The sequence below is a fragment of the Idiotropiscis lumnitzeri genome, chromosome 8 (genome assembly GCF_059441095.1).
Source record: "Idiotropiscis lumnitzeri isolate Australia: NSW breed Sydney's pygmy pipehorse chromosome 8, RoL_Ilum_1.0, whole genome shotgun sequence".
NCBI lineage: Eukaryota > Metazoa > Chordata > Actinopteri > Syngnathiformes > Syngnathidae > Idiotropiscis > Idiotropiscis lumnitzeri.
Genome location: NC_142398.1, coordinates 5,358,113 through 5,371,812, shown reverse-complemented (window position 1 = coordinate 5,371,812; position 13,700 = coordinate 5,358,113). Strand labels below are relative to the sequence as shown.

General features: G+C 40.3%; 1 protein-coding gene across 1 annotated transcript in view; it reads left to right on the top strand.

Annotated features, from left to right (window-relative positions):
* Window positions 1-13,700, top strand: part of lcor (ligand dependent nuclear receptor corepressor) — a 70,659-nt gene that overhangs the window by 48,238 nt on the left and 8,721 nt on the right. The window contains exons 4-6 of the mRNA XM_088303276.1: window positions 749-884; window positions 4,284-4,682; window positions 10,116-10,191. Coding sequence (XP_088159402.1) covers window positions 749-884; window positions 4,284-4,682; window positions 10,116-10,191 — 611 coding nt within the window. The remainder of the gene's footprint in view (window positions 1-748; window positions 885-4,283; window positions 4,683-10,115; window positions 10,192-13,700) is intronic.

Genomic DNA, 13,700 nt, shown 5'->3' with positions numbered 1-13,700 from the left:
AATGACCGTAATTGGTGAGGCCTTTTCATTGTGGACCCTACTCACGTCAATAAAACCTGATTAATCAATATAGAAACATAATGATAAATCATTGATAACTGAATATATATATCAGGAGGAATAATAGTCTGCCCTCAGGTCACACAAATAAGTAAAACGACACTAGTAATGGTATCCTAATTTAGTCACTGATACAGACCAACAAAAATGGGATTTCTAAAATGGCCTTGCTCAAAATTCAACAGGAAGTTGTCCATTTCATTTTCAAAGACCTATTAATAGCACACCAGAAAAGTGTGAGAAGAATAAACAATCATCCCCAGACATCATTTTCACTAATCAACACGAAATTGGGGGGACATGTCTACCATAAGAGAATCTGCAAAAATTATCAAGAACCCATGCCTGACATTAAACCTGTGCTTCTCAATTAGTGGGGTGCATGTACATTAGTACAAAATGTAAAACAATTGGTGGCTGGGGGCTCGAATTGTTTTCTTCTTGGTAGGGGGTGCGTGACAGAAAATAACTGAGAAATACTGCATTGAACAAAGTCGAGCTTTTTGGTTTAAAAGAGACATTTTGGGGCCAAACTCCCAGGCTCTTATTTTGACAATCCACTAGAAGGGAATTCATCCAAATGTGCAAATCAGCATTTATCCCAGACAGATGGGCAATGCAAGCACACATCGTGATTTGAAAATGCTAAAATCGTGTGTTACTAAAATCGTCATGCTTCTTCTTGCAGGATCACAGTGCCGACGAAACGGCCGCCGGGGTCCAACTGCTGTCGGAGGGCGACGACGCCAAACGGGAACAGACTTGCCTCAGCCGACTGGAGAGACAAGCGGAAGACTTCCTCAATGCTGTGTTTCACAGGAAAGGTACAAAATAACGTGCACACTACACCTACACACTCGTTTCCCCCCGCAGTCATACGTGGATGAGTGTCTTTCCAGAAGTGCATCCAAGCACGTCAAATTGGGGAATTTGTTGCCTTCCTCTGGGAAATTAATTTATTTGAGGAGTGTACATGCCCTTAAGATAACCGCACGCTCACACACACTGAATGTAATAATTTCTGCTCCCGGATGGAGATGGTTAATATTTGATTTTCAATACTTTTCAGTGACTCCAAATTTAGATTTTCAATTTTGGGGATGACCGAATAATCTGAATATGTTTGAAGATTTCACAAGTCACATTCAAACACACTCTTTGCGTAGAAGCCAGTCATAATTTGACAATGACAAAATGGAAAGTAATAAGCGTTTTAAGATAGTATGTCATGTTTTTTTTTAAATGTCAGACTTTAAACAGACTTAAAAGGAGACTTAGATAAATAGACAGATTCTCAGGTCTTTCTTTGCTTGCTCAAATTAATCTGTTTTTAGGGGGCCGTCTTCTCTCTAACAAGATTTTTAATAAACTGTGTCCGCTCAAGCTAGGGCGTTGTGAAAAGGTGAACCGCTTCCACTCGCAGGTATGAAAAAAAGCGAGCAATACATGGTTGCTTGCTTTAGTACAGTAACAGTAAAGCATTTTCATCGGTTGAGGCAGCACTTCATATACTACACTGTGTGTATGCGTCACATGCAGCCGTTACAGTGCCAAACAAAAAGTACCCTCCCATACCAATTGCGTCAACAACTTTGCAATGCTTTTAGTTCGAGTTAATTGGTGCGGCCAACAAAAATTTACTGCAGCTCTGCTTATCTGTGTTTCACACAGCTTGGCCGTGCCTTGAAAATGGCAGCTTTTACGGTTCATGTTTACATCATGCTCATTTGCAATTAACTTTTAAATACATATAATAATGCCATGAGGCAGGATGTATACGTGGATAGAACTAATATACTTAAGACAATGTTGCTCAGCAGCGGTCAGTTTTTAATGACAAAAGACAAAATTCATTTGTGAGCAAAATGCACTTAAAGTATATCCATCTGTTTTTTTTTTTGTTTTGACAAGAGTGACCTGATATCTTAAAAGAAAGTCAAATAAAAGGGGGCAAATGATAAAACCCTGAGGGATGCCCCCCTTTTTTTTTTTTTTTTACACAGATTAAACGCTTTGCCTGCAGGTAGACGTAATTAATTTGAAGTAAAACCAAAGTAAAAGTGTTAGGAAGTGGGCCATGGGGGCTGACCCACTTTCCCGAAACCAACTACGCACTCTTTTAATGCAATCGCGTGCTAGTTAATAAAACCAAATAAAACTAGAATACTAGAATACTTTTGGGCCGAACGCATGATTGCATTTTGTTGTTGATAAATGGCAGAATTAAAGTAACACTGAAACGAAATTGACATAAAGGGTTAATGAGGTGCGTGTTAAAAAGCTGGAAGCCCTCGTTGACAATTAACATCCACAGTGACCTCCTCGTTATGGAAAATAAATGACAAAAGATAATTTGACAATCCCAGTCACAAGTTAATACCGTGTTCCCCATTGTTCCCCCTCGATCTTCTGAACAATAAACATTTTGGAAACACCAAATTTCCGAGTTAAATGATGATGATGAGTCATCATGGGACGTTGACGGTTTTGTTACGTGGCTTTTAATGCGCCAAAGCGGATTTATTCATTTGGAAGCCCCCTGGATGGCAGCCTGCTGTGCTGTTTGCACGCCAGCCTCCAAATAAATAGACAGATTAAAATAAATGTAATTAAACAAAGCACTGCGATTATTATTTTAATATATTTTAATACCAACCAGTAGATTAGACATCATCTGTGCATGTTTACTAAGGTTTTTTTCCGGCAATGCCTGGCACATGGGTGTGAAATTTAACGACAAACTTTCACTTTTTCTGATACATGCTGGGTTCTGTGTGAAATGCAAAGGCGTATAAACGCGAGATTTTCAGTTATGACATCACCAATTTTGCATCTAGTCTTTGTGGGAAAAAGATTCCACAATTACTGTAAGCCTTTTTGGGGGGGGGAGAGACACAGGACAAGATGATGCATGCCCTATTTTATGTTAAGAATGTATTTGGCACAAGCAATGCTTCTCCCAGTAGCCCCTGTCATCTGCTGCAAAATTCTAACTTTGCTGCGTTCTGTGTAAGAGACCGATTGATAAAAGCTAGTTCTCCAATTATTCCTCCGGTGTGGCATTCGTGCAGCATCTCTGTGTGAAACAGGCTACTGAAGTTTACACAAACAAAGTGCCTCACAGCAGCCACTTTCACATAAGAGAGGGCATTTTGCTATACTGGGTTTTATGTAAAAGACCCATATTGATAAATGCCAGAATTGATGCACAAGTCTCTCTCTCCATAAAAGACATTTTTGACACCAGAAACCTCCCAACAGTGGCCCCTTTCACAATGGATAAACGGTAAATGGGCTGTCACTTGTATGGGACTTTACTACCTTAATTACTCAAAGCGCTTCACAATATTACCTCATCTATCTACTTGGGGTTCAGTATCTTGCCTAAGGACACTTCAACTTGGTCACAATGGCCTGGGAACCTTTCATTTGGGAGTCAACCACCCTACCACTGAGCCATGCCGCGTTGCTATGTGAACGTGCACACCGATGCTGCATTAACCTGCCTTGACTGGTTTCTACGCAAAAGGTGTTGGATGTGCTGTTTATGGACTGGCCTTTGCTCGCTACGTAAAACTGGCGACTGATTTCCACAGGGAATTGAAAAGGAACGCAGGAAATCAGGAATTGTGGTAAACAAAACATGTGTTGAGTGTAAACAGAGAAATGGTGATTGGTAATGTGGTGTCAAGGCCCAGGATTACAAAATCTCTCGGGTGATTTTTGGGATTATTCAGCATCACACTAGGATTATTCCCGTGGGAGGTAGCTCAGTGTTAGTGATAAGGACATTTAGCTTTTTTTTCACTGCAAAAAAAAAACTAATGTAACCCAGATTCTTTGTCTGTCAAATGATTTATATTTATATATATGTATATATAATTATTTTGATTATCAGCAATGATGTCAATTTTAAAATAAATCTAAATCCTCCTTGACCCCAAAATGACTTTTTTTTTTTAATAAATAAGACATGACTCCTTTTAAATTGGACAACTATAATCAACATTTTTGCCCATTTTCCGATGGCTGTTATAGTCCAAACCAGAAATGGAATTATCATCAATTTGTTTGTGTCTTTTCTGCACTACTCCTTTGATCAAGTCCTGATTTTGAATAAAGGCGTGGAAATTAACTTTTTTCTCCAATTAATCAATTAATCGACTTATTCATCTATTATATCGTATCAATAGTTCTTCCTCTCGCTCTTTCCACCCCCGCAGACCTCCCAAGTTTGTCGGACCCCCACATTCCTTTAGTGGCTCGTGAGATCATGCAGCGAATGATCCGGCAGTTTGCCGCCGAATATACCTCAAAAAGCACTCAGGACGCCCCCCCGCCTCCGCTGCCGCCCAACGGGGCCATGAAGGACCAAAGTCTGCCGCCCTGCTCGCCGCCGCCGCCGCCACTCCTGGGGCCAGCGCCGGGCTCGCCACCCTCATCCGCTTGCTGCTCCTCGCCGTCGCCCTGCCTCAGTCCGCCTGATGCCGAGGAGTGTGCGACCGCCGCCGCCTCTGCACAGAACCCCGTCCTCAGCAAGCTGCTCATGGCCGACCAGGACGGCCCGCTGGACCTCACCGTCAAGAAGAACCCGGCCGAGACAGAGACCCGCGCCCAACAAGGTGAGATGCGCATGCACAACAATGCCACACAAAATATCGTCACAATTTATCCATTTGTGAATGTTCTGAAATTTTGTGAGCGCATGTTTGATCATGACAAATTTCTGCCACAACGGAATTTGTTTGGAGAGCAGTGGTGGAGCAGAATCTTGGTGTGTGGCACAAGGTTATTATAGTTAATGAAAAAACTTGGAAAAACATTTTTCTTAATGAAATAAAATACCAATGAGAGTGCTTTAAAAAAATGCCAATTAACTGAAACTATATTTTACATTTATAAAACTAACTAATTATATCAAAAAATGTCCTTCATTTTCGTCTTTTTCAATTAATCTCTTTCATGACCTTTCTGGGTTTATTTTTTTTAATTTGCAGTCCGCAAATATTCCATCTACAAAAAAATATTAAAACTAATACCAAAACTAATAAACACTCAAAAAACAAAGCATTAAAAACTCACCAATCCGCTCTCACAACTCAAAAACCAATATCAAAACAATAAAAGCAAACTACAGTGAAAAATCCCAAATTATTTTAAATCGGTGGTGTTCTGTGCTGAAATGATCAAAGCACAACACACTCAAACTGTTTATATTTAAACAAGATGAAAAAAAGTTAAATGCATTTATCAAATTGCTTATTTATTGTAACACATTCCTTTATTCTTTATCATTTTACATTTTCTTTGAAAATTAAAAACTTTACCTTTCGACTCAGCATGAGACCTGGCATAGGTTCCGTGTTTTATTGTGTTTTCTGTTTTTATGTTATTAATTTATCATTTATACTCTTAGTTTTTACCTGTGAGATCTTTTCTTCATGTACGCAGCACTTTGTGTGTAGCTGTTGTTCTAAAGTTCTCTACGAACACAATTTAGTTGAGTTGAGTAAAATAAAACATTATAATGAGATTTAGGCATGAATAAAGAAAAATTATCAAAGACATACCTTTTGGGGGGGAGCTGGTAAAATTAATGCAAAAACATAAAATGTTTCTTTCCAATATTAAATGGCTAATTCATGCTTATTTTCCGATTTGAAAAGTCCTTCTGCGTTTTCTGTACTTGAACTGATGGGCTAGAACTGCCTAGCCAATTTTGCAGACAAGCTCGGTGAAAGTAGGAAAACTATCCATCATTTTGAATTGTGCGTTTGGATGCCCCAATTTTGCAGGTTCTATGAGTAAAACTCATGCCCAGTATACTTGCGTCAAAGTGACTTGTGGCCTACAAATAAAATCAAGTCCATAAATATCCCGCTTATCAAACTGTGGGGGGTTGCCACCCACCTCCCCATGACCGCCCGGCAGTGTGACCGCCGTCCGGCCTTGATAAGAGTTCTGGTTTGAAGAGCGGCTTTTAGGAAGCGGCTTAGCGCTCAGTAACCTTCATCCAAATAAATAAATACATTTATAAAATACATGTGTTTTTACATCCGCCCTCCCGCTTGCAACAATGTTTGAATTAAACATCATTTCAAATCATTATTAATTCCCGAATAATGTTTGATTTTAATGCTAATAATGTTATTATGTGTAATGTGAGCATAGAATGCACTACTCACTTCGATCCCAAGACTTTAATAGTAAAATAAAAACATATAAATGCACAAAATATTTGGCTCGTGTTCGGTGGTGCTCTGACTTACGAGTTTAGCTTGTTTTTGACCATGCTTTATCCCAAAACAAACACTCATACTTTAAATTAGCTTTCCTTATTGAGTGAATGAATAGAAATACCATAAATGTGTTCAGCCTTCTGAAAACACCACCAAAAATGTTGTAGCATGTTTTGAAAAAAAATTAAAATAGCAATCTACAGTATTGTACAGTTACAACTATACAGTTAAACATGATTTAATAGAAGGTAAATAATTCAAGTTTTGCATCATAATTTTGTGCTTAATTTGCAGAACCCACCACAATTTCAATCACAATCTCCCACTTTTTCATCTAACAATTATTCTCACTTTTATTTATTATGATTACTTTGGTTGTAATTCACTGTTCCATGTGTGTGTTTACACCAGAACATTAATCCTGTTGTTTTTTGTTCATTCCGTCATCACCTCATCTTTTCTTTTTTATTGCTGCCATTTAATGCTAAAACCTGAGCCTGAAGATTAGCATTGTCTGGCGTAGCCTAGCATAGCGGCTCCATGGCCCATTTCAGGGCTGGCTGGCTTGCTGGCAGGTCAGCAGGGTCATCTGCTCTTGAGGGATTATAAAAGACACACAAAGAAAAAAAAACATGCTCACTCGAGACATCACAGCACTAAACAAAACGTTTCAAAACAAACAAATATCTTTGTTTTTATTTTTTAATCAATTGAAGATGTATTTTCATTCATTCATTTATTTATTTATTTTTAAATCCATCCATCCACTATCTGAACCGCTTCTCCTCACTAGGGTCGCAGTGGTTGCTGGAGCCTATCCTAGCTATCTTCAGGTAGTAGGTGAGGGACACTCTGAACTCGTTGCCAACCAATCGCAGGGCACACAGAGACGAACAACCATCCGCGCTCACACTCATACCGAGGGGCAATTTAGAGTGTCCAAACCACCTGCCTTGCATGTTTTTGGAATGTGGGAGGAAACTGGAGTACTCAAAGGAAATCCACACAGGCACGGGGAGAACATGCAAACTCCACACAGGAAGGCCGGAGCCGCAATCGAACCCATGACCTCTGCACTGTGAGGCCATCGTGCTAACCAGTCGTCCACCGTGCCGCCCTAGTTTTAAATCATCATTTATTTTTGTATTAAATTCTCCAATTATTTTTAATGTTTTATTTTAAAGTCCATTTTAATTCAATATCATTATTTTTGTTTTGATAATACATCTTAAAAATGGTGGTTGACTGGTAGCCCGTCCACATCACAGTACAATGAAATGTGCCATTCTGGGCTCCAGCTTTCCTGTGTGGAGTTTGCATGCTCTCCCCGTGCCTGCGTGGGTTTCCTCCTCTGGGTACTACGGTCTCCTCCCACATTCCAAAAACAGGCAGGGTAGGTTGATTTGACACTCAAAATCGTCCCAAGGTATGAGTGTGAGTGCGGACGATTGTTCATCTTTGTGTGCCCTGCGATTGGCTGGCAACTTGTTCAGCGTGTCCCCTGCCTACTGCCCTGAGACGGCTGGGATAGTCTCCAGCACGCCTGTGACGCTTGTGGGGATAAGCGGTTAATGTTAATGGATGGATGCATGGATGTCATTCGAACATAAAAAGAAGCTAATCACTCTTTATCATAGGCTAGCTAAAAAATATAAAACGGCTGTTGTACAAATTATAATACTCACTATTGTATGTAGTATAAATATAATTTTTCCATTCAGTACAGGGCGGCATGGTGAATCCCTGGTTAACGCGTCTGCCTCACAGTTCAGCGGTGCAGGGTTCAATTCCAGGCTCCGGCCTTCCTATGTGGAGTTTGCATGCTCTCCCCGTGCCTACATTGGTCTTCTCCAAGTACTCCAAGTTCTTCCCACATTCCAAAAACATGCATTGTTTGTTGATGTCACACTCTAAAGGTGTGATTGTGAATGCGGATGTTTGTTTGTCTTTGGTTGGCCTGAGATTGACTGGCAACCAGTCCAGGGTGAACCCGCCTACTGGTCAAAGACAGCTGGGATAGGCTCCAGCACCCCCGGCAACCCTTGTGGGGAGAAGCAGATCAGATTATGGATGGATTACGTACATAGCATTTTCATATTTCCAGTTCAAGTTTGTTTGGTGCGCCCAGATGTATTTTCCCCGCTCCGCTACTAAATGATGGTTCACAGTGGTTGATTGATTGACTGACTGATTGATTGAGGGCCGCTGGCTAACGTTGCCTATTCCAGATTTCTCTCCGCTAACGAGCTGCCAAGTGATTAGCGACGAAGTGGAAGTTGTCAAGGAGCAAAAGTCAGCACGCCAGTCAACAGGCAAACGTGGCTCCGTAACCGTGGAAACACTCACCTCACTGCAGGATTGCAAAGTTGTTTTATGAAGTTTGACGGGGAGGGGGATGGACACATGCATCTTAAAAAAAGCCACACTGTTGGTTAATGGGATGTGTGTTCGTGTCAAATCAAATCGCTCTTGGTTAAATGTCAATGAAAAAGTCAATTAGCGTATTTGAGGCAGCCCATGAGGTTCTCTTCATTTAATAATGTCGAACAATTACCAGAATATTCCCGCCAGTTTCGATACGATCTGTGTTATTCCAATTACCTTGCAACCCCACTGAGTCTGTGTGATTCACTCCAATTACATCACCATTGCTCCATGTGTTTACTTACTGAACACTTAAACTTGCAGTGTTTTAAATATTCACTACGACAAATTTACAAAATGCTTCCAAACAAGTGTTGCATTAACATAAGTAAAGTAAAGTAAAGTAAATCATAATAAAGTTCACAAGAATAATGTAAGCAAATTAATCTCTACATTATGTCAATATAAAAATAAAATATAAAAAATGTATTTTATGTTCCAAGTTGCAATTTGTTGCAATTTGAAAATTGCATTTTATTCCATTGCGATGCCGATTTGAATTGAATTAACCGTTCAGCCCTCCGAATGATTCACATTTATTACGCTACAATACAATTTACTCCAATTGAGATGCAATATGAGTCCCATAAATTACAATACGAGTAACGCCAATTGATTAACTCTGAATGTTTTTTTCTGTGAAGATATTTTTCTATTTGGTTATTTTCATTCATTCATTTATTTATTTATTTTTTTATTTTTAAATCCATCCATCCATCCATCCACTATCTGAACCGCTTCTCCTCACTAGGGTCGCAGTGGGTGCTGGAGCCTACCCTAGCTATCTTTGGGTAGTAGGCGAGGGACACCCTGAACTCGTTGCCAACCAATCGCAGGGCACACATAGTCGAACAACTGTTCGCGCTCACACTCATACCTCGGGGCAATTTAGAGTGTCCAAACCACCTGCCTTGCATGTTTTTGGAATGTGGGAGGAAACTGGAGTACTCGAAGGAAACCCACACAGGCACGGGGAGAACATGCAAACTCCACACAGGAAGGCCGGAGCCGCAATCGAACCCACGACCTCTGCACTGTGAGGCCATCGTGCTAACCAGTCGTCCACCGTGCCGCCCTATTTTAAAATCATCATTTATTTTTGTATTAAATTCTCCAATTATTTTTAATATATATTTTTTTTAAGTTCATTTGTGTATGAAATTCAATATCATTTTTTATTATTTTTCTATTTGGTCCGTAGTGCAAAATGAAAAATTACAAAAAGCAGTTTGAAAACCTGTTTTTGGTGTCAGGAGAAATAAAGCATATCCGAGAAGGGTTTACAAAAAATCTAAAACGATGAACTACATTTGAATATTGTCATTTGCTTTTATGCTATAGAAGGGGAAAAATATTATAATGGGAAATCGGATTTGTTTGTCTTTTGTTCAGACGGCGTTTTGGATCTTTCCACCAAGAAGAACCAGAATGACAAGCAGAGCTTCTCCTCGCCACACGGACTGAAAGGGTAACGCACACGCCTCACAATCGAAACTTAGTCACAATTTGGATTTGAAACCAGGTTTTGACTTTTGAAATAAGGAGTGAAGGAAAGAATTTCTGATTTCAAATTGTTGTTTGAATCAAAGATTAAGGTTTGAAATGAGGGTTTTAAGCCAAAGAATATGACTTAAATTAGGGTTTCAAGTCAGGCCTACGGTATCAAAAGAGGGTTTCAAGATCCAAGTTTACTTATCACGGCAGTCATATTGTTTGTACTGAATCGAGCATCTCTTATGTGGACATTTTTTATACAAAGAAAAGCAAACAAGTTGTGGTGCGTTCAGGGTCAATGTATCCATGGCAAACGTACCACACGGAAAACCTTCGCTGATGTTTGTGTCTACCTTGCTGGGGGAGGTGCTTCTGCGATCTCCTGCTTCCAAATGCAGCAGCACCAGCCCTCAGAACACGAGTCAGGATCCAGCCAGAGGGGTCATCAGGGATCTCCTGGTCCCAAAGACCCCTGAAGGCCCCCTAAGGCGCTGAGGCCCAGTAGGGCTCTCTAATGATTTGCTCATGAAATATTCACTCATGGATGGATCGCTACCTCCAAATCCCCTAACCCCCCCCCCTTTTTTTTTTTGCGTTTATATATTTGTTCGTGTGTAAGGAAAACTTTAAAACAATAAATATCATGTGAAAAAATGCGATTCGCTGCAAAAGGTGTATAGAAATTCAATATGATGTCGATATGAGAGGCATATGCAGTGCAGTGGACCACGTCCAACCTTTTTTCACTGTATGTTTTCGTATTTTCTGAATGATTTTTCCTCCCAATCTCTCGTCTTGCGTGGAAAACATATCGAATGTTTTTAAAAAAAAAATCAATCGTTTTTATTTTTTCATTGACCCCCGGCCCCTTTCCAATGCATTTCAAAGAGTATCAATTTTATATGGATTTTGGCAGTAGGCACCGGGCCGGCCCATCCACTGTAAAACATTCACTATGATGTACATTAATTATGGTGAATTAGAGAAAATATACATGAGAAAAATGTGAAATAGTAGAGACAAAAATTTGTTCCGTAATATGGTACTTTCTAAGTGCAATATATAAATATAGGACATTAATGTGATATAGACATTAAAAATTAGGTACATGTAAATTAGGGGTATATTATGAAAAATATGTACATTAGATGTGCAGACTATTATTAATGTCAGCTTCGTGTTGACTCCATTATAACATGGACTCTGTATCCCCTTGCTAACCTTGTATCATTTACCTGCAGGCCGAGAGACCTCCCCCACCCCTCCACGTGATAATCTGTTTTCAGACTCCTGCGGAGGGCCAACACACTCACACGCACACACCCCCACATGCACACGCGCACACACACACACACACACGCAGTGGCTTCCCAGGTGCCTCATGTAAAATCATGAATCTAGACTTTTTTTTAATTCAATTAATGTTGGTTGTCCAAGGTACAACCACGGCGAATGTATATTTACTCATGACGGCACGGTGGCCGACTGGTTAGCACGATGGCCTCACAGTGAGAGACAGCGTCGGGCGTGGGTTCGATCCCAGCTCCGGCCATCCTGTGTGGAGTTTGCATGTTCTCCCCGTGCTTGCGTGGGTTTCCTCCGGGTACTCCGGTTTCCTCCCACGTTCCAAAAACAGGCCGATTGAACACTCTAAATTGCCCCTAGGTATGAGTGTGAGTGCGGATGGTTGTTCGTCTCTGTGTGCCCTGCGATTGGCTGGCAACCAGTTCAGGGTGTCCCCCGCCTACTGCCCAAAGATAGCTGGGATAGGCTCCAGCACCCCCCGCGACCCTAGTGAGGAGAAGCGGTATGGATGGATGGATGGATATATATATATATATATATATATACACACACTTCCTCGATCATCTTCCTTTCAAATCGTGTTTGATTACTCAAAATTTACTCTGGTCACGTAATTGAAAATTATTTAATGGTAAAATTTTGTTGATATCACAAATGCAAATGCGCATAGCTTTCCACCCGTTTTGCCTTCACTCAGTGTGCGTGGTCCCTCGACCATGGGAAACAAATTTTTTCGGGGGGAAGACCTTTAGCACAACGCCTGTGTCAGTGAACGCCGCATCTGGATGCAATAGGCTTTCACAATCAAAGAAATATTATGGGCGGCATTAGTGAGCAATAAAATGATTGTCGGCATTAATAAACTAGTGAATTAATGCAATATTAACGCATTGAATTTCCCAGCTCTAATACACATATATAATTTTTTAAGGACATAACTCATTAAAGACGATACTCACCCGCGCTCACAACACTTCGACCTGTTGCCCTCTTGCAGGCTCTCAGGCGCATCAACATAAAGACAAACGGACTGAAAAAAAGTTTCTTCGCAAGAGCCATCTCCACGCTGTACTGCACACAACTACCTTTGCATTATATATATATATATATATATATAAACCTTTCATTTACTACTCCTTTTCTTTTTCTTTCTACTGCTGTTGCCATGGCAACCAGCTCGCACTTAAGTGGAAGCACTTTGCATCTTTCATCTTGCCGCAGACACATTTACGTGCTGCCTCAATGCTGTCTGGTCACATCCAATTAAAAAAAATAAAATAAAATAACAGACTTCAATGATAAAAGTATTGGGAGCGGAACTGCATTGTTCTGGACCCCCTTTTGAACCTTTTAATAGGTGTCTGTAGACATTTTTCTTGGTGAAAGTTTTAATACAACAACTTCGACTGCAAAATGTGTCTAATTAGTGAATTAATTTTAGCTATCTGTGTGTGTGTATATGCGTGTGTGTGTGTGCGTGGAGAGTGATCCCTCGCTATATCGCGCTTCATCTTTTGCGGTTTTGCTGCTTCACGGATTCTTTTTTACAGTGGAATTGTGCTCTGTGTAGCGGCCGCATTGATTTCGAATAAGGACGCAGAGAGTGTGTCGACAATCTTTTATCTCTGAACAGCATTCCGTACGGTGAAAACTACAGAACAACAGAAAAACACAAATTGTAATAGTATTTTCACAAATAATTCACATGTATACACAACGCTCCTATCAACTCAATGCAAAGGAATGAAGAAATACAAATGAATCAAATTACACCCTTTCAATATGTCATCCAACTAATAATTTACATTTTGAATATAGTTAACATTTTATACACTACCGTACCTCATTCCGCTCTTGATGGGCGCTAGTTAACAGTTCCGACTGTCAAGCTGTATTTCCCAGCGATCGCTGGGAAATACTGGCTGGACTCCAAAATCGCAGACACAGACAGATTTGGTGTTACCAACGGTATTTATTATTATAATTAGATATTAATATACAATCATGAACTATAGCGCGCCGACAACTATCGAACGAAAAACGCTGGTGGCCGATCGCACACCAGGAGAGCACAAAAACTGTCGGCGGAACAAAACGCGCTTGCAAAAGGCAAGGAACAACAAAACATAAATTGCTTCCCGACAAAGGGCAAGGAGTAATCAATTAGAAAAACGAGAA